The sequence below is a fragment of the Phocoena sinus genome, chromosome 14 (assembly GCF_008692025.1).
Source record: "Phocoena sinus isolate mPhoSin1 chromosome 14, mPhoSin1.pri, whole genome shotgun sequence".
In the NCBI taxonomy this organism is placed as follows: domain Eukaryota; kingdom Metazoa; phylum Chordata; class Mammalia; order Artiodactyla; family Phocoenidae; genus Phocoena; species Phocoena sinus.
The window spans coordinates 24,028,283-24,051,524 of NC_045776.1; the positions used below are offsets into that span (position 1 = coordinate 24,028,283).

At 37.3% G+C, this 23,242-nt stretch overlaps 1 protein-coding gene across 3 annotated transcripts in view; it reads left to right on the top strand.

Annotated features, from left to right (window-relative positions):
- The first annotated feature begins 155 nt into the window (after positions 1 to 155).
- Positions 156 to 23,242, top strand: part of ACAA2 (acetyl-CoA acyltransferase 2) — a 44,167-nt gene continuing 21,080 nt past the window's right edge. The window contains exons 1-3 of one of the 3 annotated variants that reach the window (XM_032603560.1): positions 156 to 612; positions 8,435 to 8,601; positions 13,301 to 13,429. In XM_032603560.1, the coding sequence (XP_032459451.1) occupies positions 597 to 612; positions 8,435 to 8,601; positions 13,301 to 13,429 (312 nt within the window). In that variant the 5' untranslated portion in view covers positions 156 to 596. Of the gene's footprint in view, positions 613 to 8,431; positions 8,602 to 13,300; positions 13,430 to 23,242 lie in introns of all 3 variants that reach the window. The other 2 variants (XR_004345507.1, XM_032603559.1) reach the window with 2 other exon arrangements.

Below are 23,242 nucleotides of genomic sequence, written 5' to 3' on the forward strand. Positions count from 1 at the left end.
CCGCAGTCTAGGCCTCTGCCTCTGGTCTGCGCAGCCGCTCTCCCCAGCCTGCGGGAGTCGCTCAGCCAATCCCCTCCCGCCGTCTTCCGAGCCTCCCCCACTCGACTTCCGGTCCGCAGGCAGCGCCCGGCCGCACCCCACCTACTTCAAAGCAGTTCAACATTTTCGGCCGCCTGGTCACACGTTTAAGAAAATTCAGGAGTGGGGGTGAAGAGGCACGTTAATTGCCTGTTGGGGTAGCGGGGCGTAGATAGGATGGACAGGGTAGAGTCAAATCATTCTCTTGACAAGACAAGAGAGACAAAGTCTTTAAAAACAGCGATATGAGGAAAAAAATCCGCTTGCGAGGAACGTTCTCTTGTCCAAGGCCGGTCTCCCCGGGAGGTTTTGGTACCCTTGGTTCCCACGGGGTGGCGCAGAGGGCCGCGTCCTGCCAAGAGAGAGAGAGAGAGAGAGAGCCCTGGCCGAGCGGCGCGAAGTAGGTAAAAAGGCGCGGCCGAGACCACGCTGGCGCCGCCCCGCGCGCTTAAAGTCCGGGTGTCCGGGGCGGTACGTCAGCGTCGCCGAGGAGGACCCCTGCGCTGCCGCCCGCTGCCATGGCCCTGCTCCGAGGTGACCCCTACAGCCTCGCCTCTCTCGCCCCTGGTTGGTGGGGGGTGGGGAAGGGCCCGGTCCCGGCGGGAAGTCGAGGCATCCTAGGCAGTAAAGGGGACTTGATAAAACCCCAACCCGAAAGCACTGTTTGGGTTTACGAGAAAACATACTTGTCAGGCACTAGCGACAGTGATCTCCCGGCAACTTACAGCTGAGAGTTGAGACCACGGTTTGCTTGCTTCTGACCTTGAAGGTCATTTGCCTTCGCGCGGTAGTGACCCACCTAATTCGAGGTTAGCTATTTGGAAGACTGGGGCGGCGCCATAAGCACGAGGCGGCCTGGGGCGGAGGGGTGCCTTTCCCAGGAGCCCGGCGGCCTCGGACTTGGTCAGAGGGTGGGCGGGGCTTGGGGGAAAGGAAGGAATGTTGTCTTGCAGTCGGCAGGGGATTTCCGTTCCCCCCCACGGTGCTTGGTGGCGATCTGTTGGAGAACTTTCCTTAATCCGTTTCCCTTCTATTCTTTCGAGTGAGTCCAGAAGAGTGCAGTCATTGAGTACATAAATTCTACAGATATTAACTTTAAAAATATATGTAAACTCTCTTTTCATAACAAATGGTCGCAGTCAGTGGAATAAGGATGAAAGCTCATCCTTTGAAGAACCTTCAGATGGAACACAAGGCCCCGGGCAGAAAAACACTTGGCAGGAACTGAGAACCATTATTCTGGTGCTCCAGGGCCCTGTGGGCTCTGTGAAGGAGGTGGGGTTTTATTCTAAATTCAAAAGAAGGCAACCTCCTACCTTAAAGTAGAATAACAGAATCTGATATCCAATCTGCCCCCATTTCCTCAGGGCTATGAGGCTGCCCTTGTAGCAAGGAGGAGAATTTAAGAATCTATTGCAAAGGCCCAGGAGCATCAGATGATGGTTTTGACTCAAGTCGGGGTCAGTGGAGTTGGGGAAAAGGGGGAGGAATGATTTGAGATAGATTTGGAGTTGGAATTCACAGAACTTGGTGATAGGTTGGATGTGGCAGGTCAATGAGAAGGAAATGTCAAGAATGACCAGGTTTCTGGTTTGAGGAATTGTGTTCATGATGGTACTCCTTATGGAGTGAGGAAAACTGGGGAAGGGACAGATTTGTAAGAGAATATTGAGGTGCTCAGCAGATATCAGGTAGGCAGTTGGTTAGGGGGATCTGGAGCTCAGAAGAGCCAAAATGACATGTGAACAGTTCAAGTGAGAAATAGGTATTCTGAGACAAGAGGATTTAATTTAATTTGTCAGTGCTCTTTACAATTCTGAATTTAATAAAGCAGCATATTGATTTTTTTTTAGATGAGGTATTCAGAAAACCCAAATTATTTAAAAGCTGCATGGTCATGAGCTATCATCTTTAAAAGAAATTATATTTTTATTGATTTCTCTGTATAAGAATTTATCAGTGGTTCTGACCACTTTATTTTAATACAGACCCCTTTGAAAATTTGATGAAAACTATGAACCCAGTAAGGGGAAAGGATGTACATCAACACCTGCATTAAGGAAGTATGAAGTTTATAAATTTGGGATACCATTCACTATGGTGTTAAAAGTTAGTGATCGTATTTTTATCCATTTCCCTGTTTTACAGGGAAACTGTAAACTGTTTTACAGGGAATGTTTCCCTGTTTTACTGATGTCCAGAAAGGTAGAATGGCTTGTCTCTAATGGTAGTTAGTGTCTTGATTGTTATTGGTTAGTTAGAATACATTACAGATACATACTTCTCTCAAGTAGCATACTAGGTGCTTGCAGGACTAGTGGGTAAGAGAGAACGTGTGACTGATTCTTGTGGGGAAAAGGACACATTTGAATGGGAGCATAATTGACTTTGGTAAAGATTGTCATTAATTTATCAGATTTCTGTAGAACCAATATCCCGGGTTTTTATTAGCACCAATCCCAGGACTTGGTAGAAGGGTTGCACTCAACAAATCTTAGCTCTCTTACTGCTCCTTAGCTTTGCTGGGAATGTTTGTGCAACCCTTCAAGGCAGGTGAGGTGGGCAGGCGGGGGCGGGGGTCAGGGAGCTGCCAGATTAATCCTGAAACTGAAGTGGATACAGAAGCAGCAGTTTTCCTTGTTAGCTTTGGTTGCTGTCTGCAGTTGCTGTAATTAAATGAGTAAATATTTGCCTAACAATGTAATAGAAAGGAAGGCAGAATTCCTCTTTCTCTTCTAGTGTTATTTTTCCTCTGTGGTCACATCTGCCACATTGCCAGGCCCTTTCCTGGTGTTTCTGACTCACTATGCTCTGGATTAATATGTCTTTTCATTGTCTTTCAGTAAAAATCTTTAACCTCTGAATTTTCAGAGCCTTTAAAAATACACAAGGTCTTAGCTGGGTGTTACCGATTGTTAAGTTTTAGACCTTTCAATTTCCACATAAAATCGGCATCAGATCAAATAATTATTGCCATGGTATCCAGTTTATGAAATTACAGGGAAAAATCCTTTAGATTGTCTAGTCTTTGTACCTGCACATGCCAGATTATTTTTAAAAATACACTTAATAGCTTTTTCCCCACTCAAAATAATTGTATTAGTTCAGTTTTAGCCTTGCTCATGCTAACCTCTACAGCCTGGGAGCTTCAAGTAAGCAGACGTGATGTAAGGAAAGGGGAAGTTCTTGCTTTCATTTTCACACACGCACACTCTTTTGTAGATTTCTCATATTTCACCATACACACTTCCCACACAAAAATGCTTTCTTAGATTATGAAATACAAGGGAAACACTCATGACAGGAAATTTATGGAGAAGCAAATGAAACGTGCCTTCATTGTTTCTGAAAAGTCAACGTTCAATTCGAATCATTTTCATGTATGCAATATGTCATTTTATCTGGCTTTTGAGATTCTGTCTTTCGTTTTGAGAAGTTTGACAGTGATGTGCCAAGATGAGTGAGTGTGTGCGTGTATTTTGCATTTATTCACTTTGGAGTTTACTGAGCTTGAATCTGTAAATTTATCTTTTAGTTTTATAGAAAAATTGAACAGAAAGTACAGAGCATTCCCATATACTTCCTCGCCTCACTCTGTTATCCCCTATTATTAACAGCATTAATGTGGTACATTTGTTACAATTGATGAACCAATACTGATATATTATTTTTAACGAAAGTCCACAGTTTACATTAAGGTTCATTTGTTGTGTTGTATAGTTCTATAGGTTTTGACAAATGTATAATGGCATGTATCTACCATTTTAGTATCATAAAGAGTAGTTTCACTGCCCTAAAATTTCCCTGTGCTCTACCCATTCATTTCTCCTTCCCTACCACCCCCAACCCCTGATAACCGCTGGTCTTTTTACTGTCTCCATAGTTTTGCCATTTCTAGGTGTCGTATAGTTGGACTCATACAGTGTGTAGCCTTTTCAGATTGGCTTCTTTCACCAGCAATATGTATTTAAGTTTCTTTCATGTCTTTTCATGACTTGATACCACATTTCTTTTTAGTGCTGAAGAATATTCCATTGTATGAGTGTACCACAGTTCATCCATTCACCTACTGAAGAACATCTTGGCCGCTTCCAAGTTTTAACAATTACGAATAAAGCCGCTATAAACATCTGTGTACAGGTTTTTGTGTGGACCTAAGTTTTCAACTCACTGGGGTAAATACAAAGGAGTGTGACTACTAGATCATATGAGTGGAGTATGGTTAGTTTTAGTTTTGGAAGCAACTGACACACTGTCTTCCAGAGTGGCTGTACCATGTTGCATTCCCAGAAGCAGTGGGTGGGTTTCTTTTGGTCCACATCCCCACCAACGTTTTGTATTGCCGGTGTTTTTTGGATTTTAGCCATTCTAATAGTTGTGGGATAGTATCTCATTGTTAGTTTAATTTGCAGTTACCTAACAACATGATGTCAAACATCTTTTCATAAGGCTATTTGCCATTTGTATAGTATCTTTGGTAAGGTGTCTGTTCACATTTTTTATGCATTTTTAACTGGGTTGTTAGTTTTCTTATTATTGAGCTTGAAGAGCTCTTTGTATATGTTAGATACCAGCCTTTATCAGATAAGTGTTTTGCAAGTATTTTCTCCCAGTCCGTGGCTTGTCTTTTTGTGCTTTTAGTAATGGCTTTTGAAGAGCAGAAGTTTTCAATTTTAATAAAGTCCAAATTTTTCTTTCATGGATTGTGCTTTTAGTGTTGTATCTAAAAAGTTATCACCAAGCCAAACCAAAGGTCATTTAGATTTTCTTCTTTGGTATCTTCTAGGAGTTTTATAGTCTTTGAATTTTTTATTTAAGTCTATGTTCCAGTTTGAGCTAATTTTTATTAGGTGCAAGGTCTGTCTACTTTGTTGTTGTTGTTTGCATGTGGATGTCCAGTTGTTCCAGCACCAGTTATTGAAAAGACTATCCTTTCTCCATTGAATTGCCTTTGTTCCTTTGTCAGACTTTGCCCATGTTTTTTGTTTTGTTTTGTTTTCCCCAATCATATTTTTCCTCTGTTCTTCAGATCAGGTAATGTCAATTTATCTCTTTCAAGATCACTGAATCGTACTCCTTTCACTTCCATTCTGCTTTTACACTTCTTTTTTCACACTTGCTTTTTCCCATTTGGTGTATATTTTATTTCAGATATTTTTCAGTTTTAGAATTCTCACTTTGGTTCTTTTTCTTAAGCTTTTTTTTTTCTTTGTGGAGATGTCCTATCCTTTATTATGAACAAAGTTTTCTATACATCCTTGAGCATAGTTATGATAGACAGCTGCTTTAAAATCCTTGTCTGCTAATGCTAACATCTGGGTCATCTTGGGGTTGGTTGCTGTTGATTCTCTTTTATCTCAAGAATGAGTCACACAAGGCACATGTCATTTTATTGCACTTTGCAAATACTGCGGTTTTTTACAAATTGAAGGTTTGTGACAACCCTGCAGTTGAGCAAGTTTATTGGTGACATTTTTCCTACAACGTTTGCTCACTTTGTGTCCGTGTTACATTTTGGTGATTCTCGCAATGTTTCAAACCCTCCATCAGCAAAAAGATTACAACTCACTGAAGGCTCAGATGATGGTTAGTATTTATTAGCAATAAAGTATTTTTTAAATTAAAGTATGCACATCTTTTTAGACATAATGTTATTGCACACTTAACAGGCTACAGTAGAAGCGTAACTTTTATAGGCACTGGAAGACAAAAAAATTTGTGCGACTTAATTGCAGTAGTGTGGAACCAAACCTGTTATATCTCTTGAGATATGCCTGTATTTTCTTGTTTCTTCATACGTGAATAAATTTTGGATTGTGTGGTGGACAGTGCAGGTGAACCATTGTAGGGACTGGATTCTGGTACTTTCCAAAAAGTATTGACTTACCGATTATTTAGTTAACTATTTTGGCAGGCAGTTAATTTGGCTGAACTCAAACTGCACACTCTGTCTCCCCTGTAGAGGGCAGTAGCTCAGATCTAACTAATTCATTTAGGCTTAGCTGAGGCGGTTGTAGTTGTCCCCACAGGTTCATGATAAAGGATTCAGCCAGATATTTGGGCTCCCCACTGTGGTGCTTTTCTTTCACAGATCCCCCCCTCAGTTTCCAGTATCTGTGATTGCCATAAATTCAGTTCTCTGATTCTTCAAGCCAGCAAGACTTTGAGTTTCTGAATTCTCGCCATTCTATTTAGCGTGGGCTGCTGGCCTTCAAGTTAGAGGTTATAAATAACTTGGACACTCACCCTGTGCTATTCCCTTTTCCCATATCTACTCTACATCTGCCTACTTTTGTTCATTCTCCAAGGACTTGAGGAAGCCATTCTCATATATCCTCAGTGTCTACTGGAGAGTTGGTCAAATAGGAGCATACTAAGCGATGACCAGAGCAGGACTGTACCAAAATCAGGAAGAAGGCAAGCAAAGGGGAAAGGAAAATGAAATAAAGCAAACACCAGTATAAAAATAGGCAGAGACTATTAATCAAGGAGGATTAGAGGATGTTTACAGGAAGGCATAGTGGCCCAGAATAACCCATCTCAGAGGAAAACATTTGTAGTGCACCAAACCAATATTTATGGCATTTTGTAAGTATCTGGATATTTTATCTGTAAAGAATTGATTGGATCTGTTCTAAAGTATAGTTATATATGTTGCTCCTAACATTCTTTTAGACTGTAAATTTCTCAACGTAGGAATGAAAGAAGAAGCTGGAATTTTTTTTAGGATAGATTTAGTTTGTTCCATGGAAAGAGATCTCTAACATAAACAGGAGAATTGTACCCAGATAACAATAGTGGTATAATGTTTGCATGGTCTCAATTATAGGTCAATATCTGGGTACAAACCCATTGTTAAAAGTCCCTTAGTTTCTTGGCAAGATGTGGAAATGTGTGCTCAGATTGTCTTTGGGAAAATTTAGTTAGTGTATACGAAGCATCAAGCATGAAGTCCATCATACAGTAAGTGCCCCTGTATGTTAACTGTAATATTTACCTTGCAGAGTTGTTGGGAAGATTAGATACTATATGACAAGTGATGAGATGTCTAGTACTCAGTAGGTGCCTAATAAATGTTAGTGTGATGAAGCTGCTGTAACCGATGTTGTTCCCCAGTATGCAGGCTTTGCATTTCACAACTCTAATGGGTGCCACTCATATCATAGTCATTGTAGATTTGTTAACCATATATATATATATATATATATATATTTTTTTTTTTTTTTGGCAGGTGGCAGTAGAGTGCCTTGGGAGGGGACAATTTGTATTTATCTGTACAGGGACACCAATGGAACCAATAGTGATACGCAAATTTGTAGTCTTTGCAATAATAGATGTATAGATAATTCCTCTGTATCCTTTGTGGTTAGGTCAGATGTAGGAAACTTTGTTACATTCTAACTGACACGTTATAATAGGATATTAGCAAATGAGAGTGTCTTTAGGGAAAAACAACCAGAATTAATGTTAAATAAAGAACTGTTGAAAGAATACTTTTTGTGCATTTGGGAAAAGAGTCATTAGGTCTGGGGAATTTTACAGGTTAGCTGACTCCAGATACTGGAGGGGCTACCCATGATAAAGGTCATCTGTTATGCTCATTTTATTCTAAGAGTAAAAGATAATAGTTCACATTATTTGAAATTTGTAATTTGAGTCATCCTCTGACTCTAGAAGCAGTGACATATGTAATACAAATTCAAAGCAGTGTATGTTCTAGAAGCTATATCATCTGTCTGAGTTTGGAATGCATTTGGCTAGAACTACGATTGGTGGATGGAACACTTGGTAAACCAAGCCAGCTCAGTGTGAGAAAAAAAATCGTTAGGTTATGTTGCCTATTCACGGGCACACTGCTTCACACAATGGAGCATGCCTTCTTACTGAAAGTCCTTTAGCAGAAGGTCGAGAGGACCTCTTGTCAGGAATATTCTAGAGGATGTTCTTATAGGATGAGTGGTTGGCCTCAAACAACCTTAAGGTACCTTCTAGTTGGGAGATTCTTTGATTCTAGGACTAGGCAATATACTCCAGCAAATAGAAGAAGCCTTTCATTTTAAACAAATGTTTCTAGCATTGCAAATCATCAGATTATAAGAATGTCATCTAGCCAAAATGGATTTACATCGTAGCCTGCAGTGCAGTTCTTGGTGCCAGCATGTAGGTATTGATCAAAATGATAACTTTTAGTACTGCTTCTGTGAGTGTGACCCATTCTGTGTATTATTATGTGACAAAGATTTTTAGTTATTTAATTGAAAATTGTACTTTACAATAAGGTTCACAATGAAATTATTTAAAGCATGTTAGGGACACTGACCTGTAGTTGCTCATAAATCTCTCCTCTTTGCAATAGGTGTGTTCATCGTTGCTGCTAAGCGGACACCCTTTGGAGCTTATGGAGGTCTTCTGAAAGACTTCACAGCTACTGACTTGGCTGAGTCTGCTGCCAGGGCTGCCTTGTCTGCTGGCAAAGTCTCGCCTGAAACTATTGACAGTGTCGTTGTAGGCAACGTCATACAGGTTAGTAGGGCTGAAGGGACATTTCATTCCTATTGCTTTTTTTTATCAGTTTCTAAAAATAATTCCTTTAACGTGTTGTAATGGTGTACCAGTTAATAATAGTTGAAGGTATTCATAATTTGAGGAGTCCTCTGACTCCAGAAGCAATGGCATATATAATTCAGAAGGACATATATAATTCAAAAGAACATATATTCAGAAATTATATATCTATCTGGGATCTGTCTGGGACTTGGGATACATTTTATTGCTTCTTAAATAGCAAATTAATCTCCTTGACTTATTTGAAGTAAATTGGTTCTCTCTGTGTGCCACTAAGGAGGGTAGCAAACCCAAGCAATGCAACACATCTCCCATCATTTCTTACACACAATAGGAGCTTGGTCAGTGTTTTGTGGGAAATGAGAAGCTCCTTTACCCTCTACCTTGCTATGTATGGTGTACAAAATAGATGATTCATTTGCAGTAATTGAAAGCTGAATATTCCTTCAAAGTGTGGCCATGAAGTGGGAACTGTCTTACTCTTACCAGACCTCATTGGTGGGACGGAGGCTCTACACTGAGTGCATTGCCACTGACGGTACTGGGGCCCTAATCACTGTTCTCCTGACTCGTTAAGGTGGTTCCAGACTGAGAAGGGTGAGGCAGGCTGAGAAGGCTTGAGGCTACTGCCACCTCCTGCGCTGAGCGCTTTCAGCTCTTAGAGCTGGGATAAGGCTCAGAAAAAGGTGCACAGTTGTCCCTTGTGAATAATGCTGCTTTGAACAGCAAGTACAAGTTTTTGCATGGACATAGGTTTTTATTTCCCTTGGGTGTATACCTATGAGTGTAATTGCTAGGCTATATGGTATCTCTACATTTAATTGTTTCAGAAACTTTCAGACTGTTTTCCAAAGCAGCTGAAACATTTTACGTTCATACCTACAGTGTATGAAGGTTCCACTTTTGCCACATCCTTGTCAACACTTGTTATTGTGTGTCTTTTTATTATAGCCATTCTAGTGAATATGAAGTAGTATCTCATTGTGGTTTTAATTTGCCTTTCCCTGATGACTGATGACGTGAACAACTTTTCATTAGCTTGTTGCCATTGCCGTATCTTCTTGGAGAGTGTCTAATTCATATCCTTTTCTCATTTTTTAATTGGGTTATTTGTCTTTTTATTATTGAGTCATAAGTGTTCTTTATTTATCCTAGATATGAGTCCCTTAACAGATACATGATTTGTAAATATTTTTCTATACTTTGCTATCTTTTCATTTCTTAATAGTATCTTTTGGAGTATGAAAATTTTTAATTTTGATGAAGCCCAATTTCAGTTGTTGTTGCTCAGGCTTTTGGTGTCATTATCTAAGAATCCATTTCCATATCTAAGGTCATGAAGACTTATCCCTATGTTTTCTTCTAAGTTTTATAGTTTTAGCTCTTACATTTAGGCCTTTGATTTATTTTGATTTAATTTTTATATATGTTTTGAGGTACAGGTCCAAATTCATTCTTCTGCATGTGGCTATCCAGTTGTTCTAGCACTATTTGTTGAAAAGACTATTCTTTCTCCCATTGGATGGTCTTGGCACTGTTATGGAAAATCAGTTGACCATAGACACATGATTTTATTTTTGGACTCCCAGTTCTCTTCCACTGATCTATATGTCTATCCTTTTTATGTCAGTTCCACACTGTCTTGATCATCATTGCTTCTTTGTAAGTTTTGAAATCAAGAAATGTGAGTCCTCCTACTTAGTTATTCATTTCAAAGTTGTTTTGGCTATTCTGGGTCTCCTGCAGTTTGATAATTTTAGAATCTGTTTACCCATTTCTACAAAGAAGTCAGCTAAGATTCTGATAGAGATTGTTTTGAATCTGTAGGTCAATTGAAGGAATATTGCCATGAACATGGCATGTTTTTTCACTTGTATAAATCCTCTTTAATTTTTTCAACAATGTCTTAGAGTTGTCAGAATATGTTTTGCACTTCTTTTGTTAAATTTATTCTTAAGTATTTTATTCTTTTAGATGCTATTGTGAATGGAATTGTTTTCTTATTTCATTTTCAGATTGTTCATTGCAAGTGTATAGAAATGCAGCTGATTTTTCAAAAAAAGAAATGCAATTGATTTCTATATATTAATTTTATATCCTGAAACCTTGAACTCATTTATTACTTCTAATCGTTTTCTAGTTGATTACTTAGGATTTTTTATATATAACATTATATCATCTGAGAGTAGAAATAGTTATGTTTCTTTCTTTCCAATCTGGATTTCTTTTATTTATGTATTTATTTTTCTTACCTAATTGCTCTGTCTAGAACCTCTGATGTTGAATGAAAGAGACAAAAAATGGATATCCCTGTCTTGTTCCTGATATTGTGGGGAAAGCGTCCAGTCTTTCACCATTAAGTATGATTATATGGGTTTTTCTAGATACCCTTTATCAGGTTGAGGAAGTTCTCTTCTTTTCCTAGGTTATTGAATGTTTTTATCATGAAAAGGTGTTGGATTTTGTCAAGTGCTTTTTCTATGTCAATTGAGATGATGGTATGATTTTTGTTTTTTATTCTGTTGATACAATGTGATATATTAATTGACTTTCAGGTGATGAAACAACCTTACATTTCTGGATGACCCTTACACTGGTCATGGCATATAATTCTTTTTGTACATTGCTGAATTCTGTTTGCTAGTATTTTGTTGGAGATTTTTATATCCATATTCATAAGAGATATTAATCTGTACTTTTTTGTGATGTCTTTGTCTGGTTTATGATATCAGGATAATTCATGATGAGTTGGGAAGTGATCCTCTTCTATTTTTTAGGAAGAGTTTGTGAATAATTGGTATTAATGCTTCTTTACATGTTTGGTAGAATTCAGTAATGAAGCCAGTCTGGGCTTTTTTGGTGAGTAGTGTTTTGATTACTAATGAATTCAGTCTTCACTTGTTATAGGTCTATTCATATTGTCTATTTTTCTTTGAGTTGGGTTCGGTAGTTTGTGTCTTTCTAGGCACTTGTCCTCTTTACCTAAATTATCTAATTTATTGGCACACAACTGTTCATGGTAGTCAATTCTCGTTATTCACAGTAGTTATGTTTTATATAGTTGCCGTGTACACCGAATTAGCAACTATTGAACCACTGCTCCCAGGGGAAACGACAGGATGAGGTTCCTGTGAGCCTCCGGTCACAACATTTTTGTTAACTGATCAGTACATAACCTTGCTTTATATATGTTTCTATTTAAGGACACTGTATTTAATATATATTGTTGATTCATTAGCATTAAACTCACAGCCAACAGCACTATCACTCATGCCTGAATGAAGTTTATCTAACACATATTTTCTCTGTGAGGCACGTCACTGCCTTCTTGCACTTAGGGATACTGGAGAACAAGGACTTCAGCATTATATACTTGGGGGCCATTTTAAACAGTAAAATCACCCACAAGAAGCACAAAAATGCATAAAACTAAATAGACTGCAGGAAGATCACTGTTTCTAGGATGAGAGCTGAAGCAAGAAGGCAGTGTCCCCTTGTTCATCCTTAGCTAGGAACGTGCATATCAGGCAGCTAAAATTTTTCTCCACTCTGCACATGTCTGCAAATGACCACAAAAGTGCCGCAAGTATTGATTTTGGGGGTTACAAATAAATTTTAGCAAGTAGGTGAATTTGCAAGTATATAATCTACACATAATAAGAATCGACTATATTTTGAACTTATATATTTATGTCCTGCCTATTTTGAGAGGTGTTAAGGTTCTTGGTGTTAAAGGCACTAATGTACCTTTATTGTAGAGAGAGCTAAAGCAAATTTGATAAAATGTAAAGAATTGGTCCATCAGGGTAACTTTAGGGTGTTCACTGTACTATTCTTGTAACTTTACATTTTATCAAATTTGCTTTAGCTTTCTCTACAATAGAAGCTGTTGTTATTGTTAAAAAGAAAAAAAAAAGTTGTTTCATCCCTTCTTACTCAAAGTGTGTGGTCCTTGGACCAGCAACATTGGCCTCACCAAGGCAGTGGTTAGAAATGCAGAATCTCAGGTAGTCCTAGACCTATTTACTGAGAACATACATTTTAACAAGATGCCCCAGTATGCATTTTAAAGTTTGGGAAGCAGTAGTCTAGTCCCACCTCTTATTCTCCTGACCATTGTTCATCTCTCCCCTTCCTAGGTCAGCCAGCCTCAGCCTCGGTTACACATTACAATCACCTGGGTGCTATTAAAAGTAACTGCTGATGCCTGTGGCCACCTCCAGCCTTTCTGGTTTAATTGGTTTGGTTAGGAGCTTGAGCATCACTGTGTTAATAAAGCTTCCTCGGTTATTCCACTGTGCAGCCAAGGTTGAGAACCATAGCCTCTAATGCTTCCTCTGTTAAAGAATGTACTACTTCAAGATAGCATATTCCATTTTTAAACAGTTCTAATTGTTATGAAATTCTGTGTTCTACTGAGGATTTAATATAAGGATTTCTCATACTTTGTTTAAAATTGAGTTGGCCGAATTACAGTTTTTATTCCAATCATTAACATGTATTATATAAAATATGCTGTACCTGTATGCATTGTGTCCTACCTTAGAGCCATATAATTTATAATTTTTGAAAAATTGTGAACATTTTACTATATTGTGTCCTTCTTCTTAATTCCTAGATATATAGAGGAAATTCTTTTTCTTTCCCTCTGTTCCAGACTTCTTCAGATGCTATATACTTGGCAAGACATGTTGGTTTGCGTGTGGGAATCCCAAAAGAGACCCCAGCTGTCACTGTTAATAGGCTCTGTGGCTCCGGTTTCCAGTCCATTGTGAATGGATGTCAGGTATAGGTAACATCTTATTTAATTCTCTGAAAATATTAATAGTTATTAGAGGAAATGCTCACTTCAATATAACACTGTAGGTTTTTAATTTTATAGTACTTATTAGGAGAGGTCAATATTTAATTTTTCTTGGAAAAATATTCATAGAAAATAGTTTCTTAAAAGCTAGTAATGAACCTTGAAAACATGCTAAATGGAATAAGCCAGTCACAAAAGGACAAATACTGTTTGAGTCCACTTATATGAGGTCCCTCAAGTGGTCAGATTCAGAGAGACAGAAAGTAGAATGGGGATTGTTGGGGCTGGTGGGGAAGAGAGAATGGGGAGTTAGTGTTTAGTATGGGGTTTCAGTTTGGAAATTGAAAAAGACTTCTGGAGATGGATGGTGGTTGGTTGCATAACAGTGTGAACGTACTTAATGACCTGTATACTTAAAATTGGTTAGAATGGTAAATTTTATGTTATGTGTATTTTATCACAGTTTTTAAAAAGCTAGTCATGACTGTCATTCTTATTGAGTGCTTCCTATGTGCCAGACACTGTGCACATAGATTTACATTCAATATCTCATTTAATCTTCACAACTGTCCTATGAGGCAAGAACTATTGTTCCCATTTTACAGGCAAGGAAACTGATTATTAAAGGCATTAAGGTTACTAAGTTGTAGAGGAAGAATCTGAACCCAGGTCTGTGAGAGTGCCGGGCAAGGCAGTTTGAAACACTGAATAAAGACTCTAAGATGAGGATGGGAGCTGGAGAATTTAGAGGATGATAAGAAATGTATTTTATTACAAAGGAACTGAATGATACTGTTGGTAGAAGTACAAACTAGCATAATCTCTTCAAGGGATAGTTGGGCAAATACATTTGTTCCCTTGAGCATAAGGAAAAGGGATATAGTAAAATCTGAGTTGTCAAAGTCTTCATGTTATTACAAAATAAAAGATAAAACTTTGTAATGAATAAATCACTTTCAGGTTAATTTATTTTTGTAACAATATATCAGGTAGTGACCCTGATTTTCCTAGCAGTCATTTTAAACATCAGGCTCTTGGAGGGTTTTTTGTTTTTCTTTTTTCCCTCCATATTTAAAGTGATTTATTTTCTAATAATAAAAACATAACATGTTCATTATGGGGATTTTAGAAAAATAGAGAAGAAAAAAAATAAAAGCACCCTAAATTCCTACCTCTAGAGAAGGTCACTGTGTGAATTTTAGATATATATTTAAATAAATAATTGGGTACTTAGATTACATAATTTTTTACTTCATATCTAAACTTTCTTCTAATTCTTTCTTCCTCAATCATTCCTGATGACTTTTGGAAGACTCCTTAGACCCGGTCTTTTTCCTTTTGGCTTAGGGATGAGCAAACTACAGCCCATTGGCAAATCTTGCCTGCTGCTTCTTGTTCTACAGCCTACAAGTTAAGAATATTTTTTACATTTTTAAATAGTTAAAAAATTAAGTGAAGAATAGTATTTTATGAAATACATGAAAATTATATGAAATTTAAATGCAAGTGTCCATAAATGCAGTTTTATCAGAACACAGTTACACTCATTTTATAACTGTGTTATCAAAGTTTTTCTGTTAGGTTACAAGATTCATAAACCTCTCTTGTTTCTGGAACCCCTCTCAGGTTAAGCTTTGAGGAAGAGAATCAGTAGCCATATTAGTTTGCCATTTAATTTAAAATTGTACATTTATCTTTAACTTGCAAAAACTTGGTTAATTATTGGTACTGAAAAAGTCCTCGTTTTTTTAAAATTTTTGTTATAGGCATTTTTAATGTCTATGTAAAACCTCAGAGCTATAACATTGTTAATTATGCTTATTGTTGAAATAACATTGAGGTAAATGTTTTGATAGTGTACCCATGTAACAAGGGGTTTATAATATTTTAATTGCATAGATTTTAGTAATCAGAACTTTCACTGGACATTTGATACAGAATTGAAGGACAACTTGGCTCATTTACTAATCAATTTTGTTCATTTATAAGGGGAAAAATCAACTTATTTTCTTGTTTCTTTATATTACTGGACAGTCATTCCTCAAATTTCAATAAGCTTCAATTTCATTTCCTGAATTCAGCCTCTGGGGTGCTACACGGCTGTTGTAAAAATAACAGCAATTACATGTACAACCAGTGCAATGAAATATCCAGGAGCATGTTGAGTGTAGCTGCAGACAAGTGATTGATAAGCTGCAATTAGTAACATGCTATTTTTCATGTAAATGTACAAAAACTAGTTATACGAGTTCACCTTTGATTTTCTTTGAGAACTTATACAGGACATTCCTAAAACATACATTTACAAACTTTACAATATGTTAAATAATTTATGGTTCAGGTTCATCTGTATACTGTTTTTTTTTTTTTTTTAATTATAACCATAGACAGCCGGTCACACAAAAGCTACAGATCTCCACAACGAGATGCATGCAAATCTTGAATTCTTAGAGGATTTTTTTTAAAGATTAAACTTTCTTTTTAACCCATTATATAATAAAGAGAACAAGCTGATCAGGATAGATGACTCCATAAATCTCTCTAATTATTTCACACTAAAAGTAACATTTGAATCTACTTTATTAACAAAAAAGCAAAGGTACATGCAGAATCCTCAACTATAGTGTATTATCACACCACAATGTTAAATGTAGCTATTTTCACTACACAGCTTTTGGCAGCTAAAGCTGCATATATTATCCCACACGGATGATAGAAGGAAGCCAATCTTAACATATGCAAAGGAAATTCACAGCTTCAACAATATTCATTGCGATAGTTAATAACTCTGAAATTTCAAAACATTTTCTCTTTTTTCTAATCTGAATCATCATGAATCAGGTTCCAATTTTTTCTCTTTTAGTCCTTAGATAAAATAAATATTAGCTGGACCCTGGTGAAAACTCATTCTTTAACTCGGTCTGTAAAATAACATCTTGATCTTGATGAAAATGAACTAGGTCTAAATATACAGCTTTGGGGATTTCCTCAACTCCTTTTCATTTTGTCAATGTCTTTTTAAATTGTGGAAGTCAAATATAGACTTTGTTCTGAGCCATATGACTTGGAATTTTGTTCAAATGGAATCAAATTTGAATTAGGAACAAATTAATCTAATCTACTTTTATTACAGGTGTAGGCATACTACATACACAAGCTTCCATCATTGTCAAATATAGTAACATAATGCTATGGATGATAACTAGGATTGTCCTATTCTGAATCCATATAACTGAATGGTCTGCTTGTTTTGATATAACAAAATGTGGAAAATGTCTTAAAAATCGCGTTTTCAAAAATAGATAGGAATATAAATCTAATTAATGTAATATATATTATAGCGGAGTAGGAGAGAATCAAGATGATTAAATGTTTCTGTAACCTCAAGGTAAGATTTTACTCCTCTGCCTAACACTACTAAATTCTTCCCTTTAAAACACAGGAACATTGTTATTACTAAGTTTTCTGAGGGACTAGGCTAAATGCAGTTTCATCATTAATGTTATATTCATATTTAAGTATGACTCTAAGAATATTGCTCTGACTTCTTTTAATACTATTGTTCCTGAGCCTTTAAGTCTTAAATTTCTGGTGGTTTCTTCAAGGCACTTAGATTTTATACACTGTCTTACTAAATATTGGGAAACAACAACACTAATAATGATTATTACGCTTAATTCCTTTGTCGTTGGAAAGAAAATTTGTGTGAAATTGACTTTGAACAACTTTCCACCAAGGAAATCATGTTTTTAGGCTTTTGTTGCTATTAATTTTACCCTTTCTTCAGCGTACTTAGCTCATATGTTTTGCTTTTTCACCAAGCTTATAGCAAAGATGAATTGCTTGGCCAATTATCATATATGTGATGGCAGGACTGGTAAGACAAGAGAGGGAAAAAGTATATAAGAAAAGAGATTGGCATAATAGAGAATGAAAGTGGTACTTATATATTGATAACTGTATCCCTCCTTAAATGAGTTTGACATTATTACAGATCAGACAGAGTTTTCCTTTGCTACTGTCTATATTTTATCACAGCTATAAATTTTGAGACCTTACGTGATTTTCATTACTGTAATGGGACAAAATATTTTATATTCACATTCTTGGGTTGGAGTCCATTTTGCTTTATAAAATGGGTGTATTCAAAATAGTAATTTATTTATTTATTTATTTAAACGTCTTTATTGGAGTATAATTGCTTTACAATGGTGTGTTAGTTTCTACTTCATAACAAAGTGAATCAGTTATACATATACATATGTTACCATATCTCTTCCTCCTTGCGTCTCCCTCCCTCCCACCCTCCCTATCCCACCCCTCTAGGTGGTCACAAAGCACCTAGCTGATCTCCCTGTGCTACGCGGCTGCTTCCCACTAGCTATCTATTTTACGTTTGGTAGTGTATATATGTCCATGCCACTCTCTCACTTTGTCACAGCTTACCCTTCCCCCTCCCCATATCCTCAAGTCCATTCTCTAGTAGGTCTGTGTCTTTATTCCTGTCTTGCCCCTAGGTTCTTCATGACCTTCTTTTTTTTTTTTTTCTTAGATTCCATATATATGTGTTAGCATACGGTATTTGTTTTTCTCTTACTGACTTCACTCTGCATGACAGACTCTAGGTCCATCCACCTCACTACAAATAACTCAGTTTCGTTTCTTTTTATGGCTGAGTAATATTCCATTGTATATATGTGCCACATCTCCTTTATCCGTTCATCTGTTGATGGACACTTAGGTTGCTTCCATGTCCTGGCTATTGTAAATAGAGCTGCAATGAATATTTTGGTACATGACTCTTTCTGAATTATGGTTTTCTCAGGGTATATGCCCAGTAGTGCAATTGCTGAATCGTATGGTAGTTCTATGTTTAGTTTTTTAAGGAACCTCCATACTGTTCTCCATAGTGGCTGTATCCATTTACATTCTCACCAGCAGTGCAAGAGTGTTCCCTTTTCACCACACCCTCTCCAGCATTTACTAGATTTTTTTGATGATGGCCATTCTGACCAGTGTGAGATGATATCTCATTGTAGTTTTGATTTGCATTTCCTAATGATTAATGATGTTGAGCATTCTTTCATGTGTTTGTTGGCAATCTGTATATCTTCTTTGGAGAAATGTCTGTTTAGGTCTTCGGCCCATTTTTGGATTGAGTTGTTTGTTTTTTTGATATTGAGCTGCATGAGCTGCTTGTAAATTTTGGAGATTAATCCCTTGTGAGTTGCTTCATTTGCAAATATTTTCTCCCATTATGAGGGTTGTCTTTTGGTCTTGTTTATGGTTTCCTTTGCTGTGCAAAAGCTTTGCAGTTTCATTAGGTCCCATTTGTTTATTTTCAGTTTTATTTACATCTCTCTAGGAGGTGGGTCAAAAAGGATCTTGCTGGGATTTATGTCATAGAGTGTTCTGCCTATGTTTTCCTCTAAGAGTTTGATAGTGTCTGGCCTTACATTTAGGTCTTTAATCCACTTTGATTTTATTTTTGTGTATGATGTTAGGGAGTGTTCTAATTTCATACTTTTACATGTACCTGTCCAGTTTTCCCAGCACCACTTATTGAAGAGGCTGTTTTTTCTCCACTGTATATTCTTGCCTCCTTTATCAAAGATAAGGTGACCATATGTGCATGGCTTTATCTCTGGGCTTTCTATCCTGTTCCATTGTTCTATATTTCAGTTTTTGTGCCAGTACCGTACTGTCTTGATTACTATAGCTTTGTAGTATAGTCTGAAGTCAGGGACCCTGATTCCTCCAGCTCCATTTTTCATTCTCAAGAGTGCTTTGGCTATTCGGGGTCTTTTGTGTTTCCATACAAATTGTGAAATTTTTTGTTCAAGTTCTGTGAAAAATGCCAGTGGTAGTTTGATAGGGATTGCATTAAATCTGTAGATTGCTTTAGGTAGTAGAGTCATTTTCACAATGTTGATTCTTCCAATCCAAGAACATGGTATATCTCTCCATCTATTTGTATCACCTTTAATTTCTTTCAACAGTGTCTTATAATTTTCTGCATACAGGTCTTTTATCTCCTTAGGTAGGTTTATTCCTAGATATTTTATTCTTTTTGTTGCAGTGGTAAATGGGAGTGTTTTCTTAATTTCACTTTCAGATTTTTCATCATTAGTATATAGGAATGCAAGAGATGTCTGTGCATTAATTTTGTATCCTGTTACTTTACCAAATTCATTGATTAGCTCTAGTAGTTTTCTGGTAGCATCTTTAGGATTCTCTATATATAGTATCATGTCATCTGCAAACAGTGACAGCTTTACTTCTTCTTTTCCAATTTGGATTCCTTTTATTTCCTTTTCTTCTCTGATTGCTGTGGCTAAAACTTCCGAAACTACGTTGAATAATAGTGGTGAGAGTCGGCAACCTTGTCTTGTTCCTGATCTTAGTGGGAATGGTTTCAGTTTTTCACCATTGAGGACGATGTTGACTGTGGGTTTGTCATATATGGCCTTTATTATGTTGAGGAAAGTTCCCTCTATGCCTACTTTCTGCATGGTTTTTATCATAAATTGGTGTTGAATTTTGTCGTAAGCTTTCTCTGCATCGACTGAGATGATCATATGGTTCTTCTCCTTCAATTTGTTAATATGATTTATCATGTTGATTGATTTGCGTATATTGAAGAATCTTGCATTCCTGGAATAAACCCCACTTGATCATGATGTATGATCCTTTTAATGTGCTGTTGGATTCTGTTTGCTAGTATTTTGTGAGGATTTTTGCATCTATGTTCATCAGTGATATTGGCCTGTAGTTTTCTCTCTTTGTGACATCTTTGTCTCGTTTTGGTATCAGGGTGATGGTGGCCTCATAGGATGAGTTTGGGAGTGTTCCTCTCTCTGCTGTATTTTGGAAGAGTTTGAGAAGGATTGGGGTTAGCTCTTCTCTAAATGTTTGATAGAATTCGCCTGTGAAGCCATCTGGTCCTGGGCTTTTGTTTGTTGGAAGATTTTTAATCACAGTTTCAGTTTCAGTGCTTGTGATTGGTCTGTTCATATTTTCTATTTCTTCCTGGTTCAGTCTCGGGAGGTTGTGCATTTCTAAGAATTTGTCCATTTCTTCCAGGTTGTCCATTTAAGTGACATACAGTAGTTGCTTGTAGCAGTCTCTCATGATCTTTTGTATTTCTGCAGTGTCAGTTGTTACTTCTCCTTTTTCATTTCTAATTTTGTTGATCTGAGTCTTCTCCCTTTTTTTCTTGATGAGTCTGGCTAATGGTTTATCAATTTTGTTTATCTTCTCAAAGAACCAGCTTTTAGTTTTATTGATCTTTACTATTGTTTCCTTCATGTCTTTTACATTAATTTCTGATCTGATCTTTATGATTTCTTTCCTTCTTTGGTTTGAGGAACAAAAAACTTTGGGTTCTTCTTTGGTCTGCTTTCTCTAATTGCTTTAGGTGTAAGGTTAGGTTGTTTATTTGAGACTCTCCTTGTTTCTTTTTTTTTTTGTGGTACGCGGGCCTCTCACTGTTGTGGCCTCTCCCATTGCGGAGCACAGGCTCCAGACGCGCAGGCCCAGTGGCCATGGCACACAGGCCCAGCCGCTCTATAGCATGTAGGATCTTCCCGGACCGGGGCACGAACCCGTGTCCCCTACATCGGCAGGTGGGCTCTCAATCACTGTGCCACCAGGGAAGCCCTCTCCTTGTTTCTTGAGGTAGGATTGTATTGCTATAAACTTCCCTCTTAGAACTGCTTTTGCTGCATTCCATAGGTTTTGAGTCATCATGTTTTCATTGTCATTTGTTTCTAGGTATTTTTTGATCTCCTCTTTGATTTCTTCAGTGATATCTTGGTTATTTAGTAGCGTATTGTTTAGCCTCATGTGTTTGTATTTTTTACAGTTTTTTTCCTGTAGTTGGTATCTAGTATAGCATTGTGGTCGGAAAAGATACTTGAGACTATTTCAATCTTCTTAAATTTACTGAGGCTTAATTTGTGGCCCAAGATATGATCTATCCTGGAGAATGTTCCAGGAGCACTTGAGAAGAAAGTGTATTCTGTTGTTTTTGGAAGGAATGTCCTAAGTATCAATTAAGTCCATCTGGTCTAACGTGTCATTTAAAGCTTGTGTTTCCTTATTTATTTTCATTTTGGATGATTCGTGAAAGTGGGGTGTTAAAGTCCCCTACTATTTTTGTGTTACTGTTGAATTCACATTTTATGGTTGTTAGCATTTGCCTTGAGATGCTCCAATGTTGGGTGCATAAATATTTACAATTGTTATATCTTCTTCTTGGATTGATCCCTTGATCATTATGTAGTGTCCTACTTTGTCTCTTGTAATAGCCTTTAATTTAAAATCTATTTTGTCTGGTATGAGTATTGCTACTCCAGCTTTCTTCTGACTTCCATTTGCATGGAGTATCTTTTTCCATCCCCTCACTTTCAGTCTGTATGTGTCCATAGGTCTGAAGTGGGTCTCTTGTGGACAACATATATACGGGTCTTGTTTTTGTATCCATTCAGCCAGTCTGTGTCTTTTGGTTGGAGCTTTTAATCCATTTACATTTAAGGTAATTATCAATATGTATGTTCCTATTACCACTTTCTTGTTTTGGATTTGTTTTGTAGGTCTTTTCCTTCTCTTGTGTTTCCTGCCTAGAGAAATTCCTTTAGCATTTGTTTTAAAGCTGGTTTGGTGGTGCTGAATTCTCTTAACTTTTGCTTGACTGTAAAGGTTTTAATTTCTCCATCGAATCTGAATGACATCCTTGCTGGGTAGAGTAATCTTGGTTGTAGGTTTTTCCCTTTCATCACTTTAAATATGTCCTGCCACTCCCTTCTGGTTTACAGAGTTTATGCTGAAAGATCAGCTGTTAACCTTATGGGAATTCTGTTGTATGTTATTTGTTGCTTTTCCCTTGCTGCTTTTAATATTTTTTCTTTGTATTTAACTTTTGACACCTTGATTGAATCGTGTCTTGGCATGTTTCTCCTTGGATTTATTCTGTATGGGACTCTCTGTGCTTCCTGGACTTGATTGACTATTTCCTTTCCCACATTAGGGAAGTTTTCAACTATAATCTCTTCAAGTATTTTCTCAGATGCTTTATTTTTCTATTCTTCTTCTGGGACCCCTATAACTCAAATGTTGGTGCTTTTAATGTTGTCCCAGAGGTCTCTGAGACTGTCCTCAATTCCTTTCATTCTTTTTTGTTTATTCTGCCCTGAGGCAGTTATTTCCACTATTTTATCTTCCAGGTCACTTATCCATTCTTCTGCCTCAGTTATTCTGCTATTGATTCCTTCTAGAGAACTTTAAATTTCATTTATTGTGTTGGTCATCATTTTTTGTTTGCTCTTTAGTTCTTCTACGTCCTTGTTAAATGTTTCTTGTATTTTCTCCATTGTATTTCCAAGATTGTGGATCATCTTTACTATCATTACTCTGAATTCTTTTTCAGGTAGGCTGCCTATTTCCTCTTCATTTGTTTGGTCTGGTGGGTTTTTACCTCGCTTCTTCATCTGCTGCATATTTCTGTTTTCTCATTTTGTTTAACTTACTGTGTTTGCGGTCTCCTTTTTTCAGGCTGCAGGTTCATAGTTCCCATTGTTTTTGGTGTCTCTCCCCAGTGGGTGAGGTTGGTTCAGTGGCTTGTGTAGGCTTCCTGGTGCAGGGGACTGGTGCCTGTGTTCTGGTGGGTGGGGCTGGATCTTGTCTCTCTGGTGGGCAGGGCCACGTCTGGTGGTGTGTTTTGGGGTGTCTGTGAACTTAGTATGACTTTAGGCAGCCTCTCTGCTAATGGGTGAGGTTGTGTTCCTGTCTTGCTAG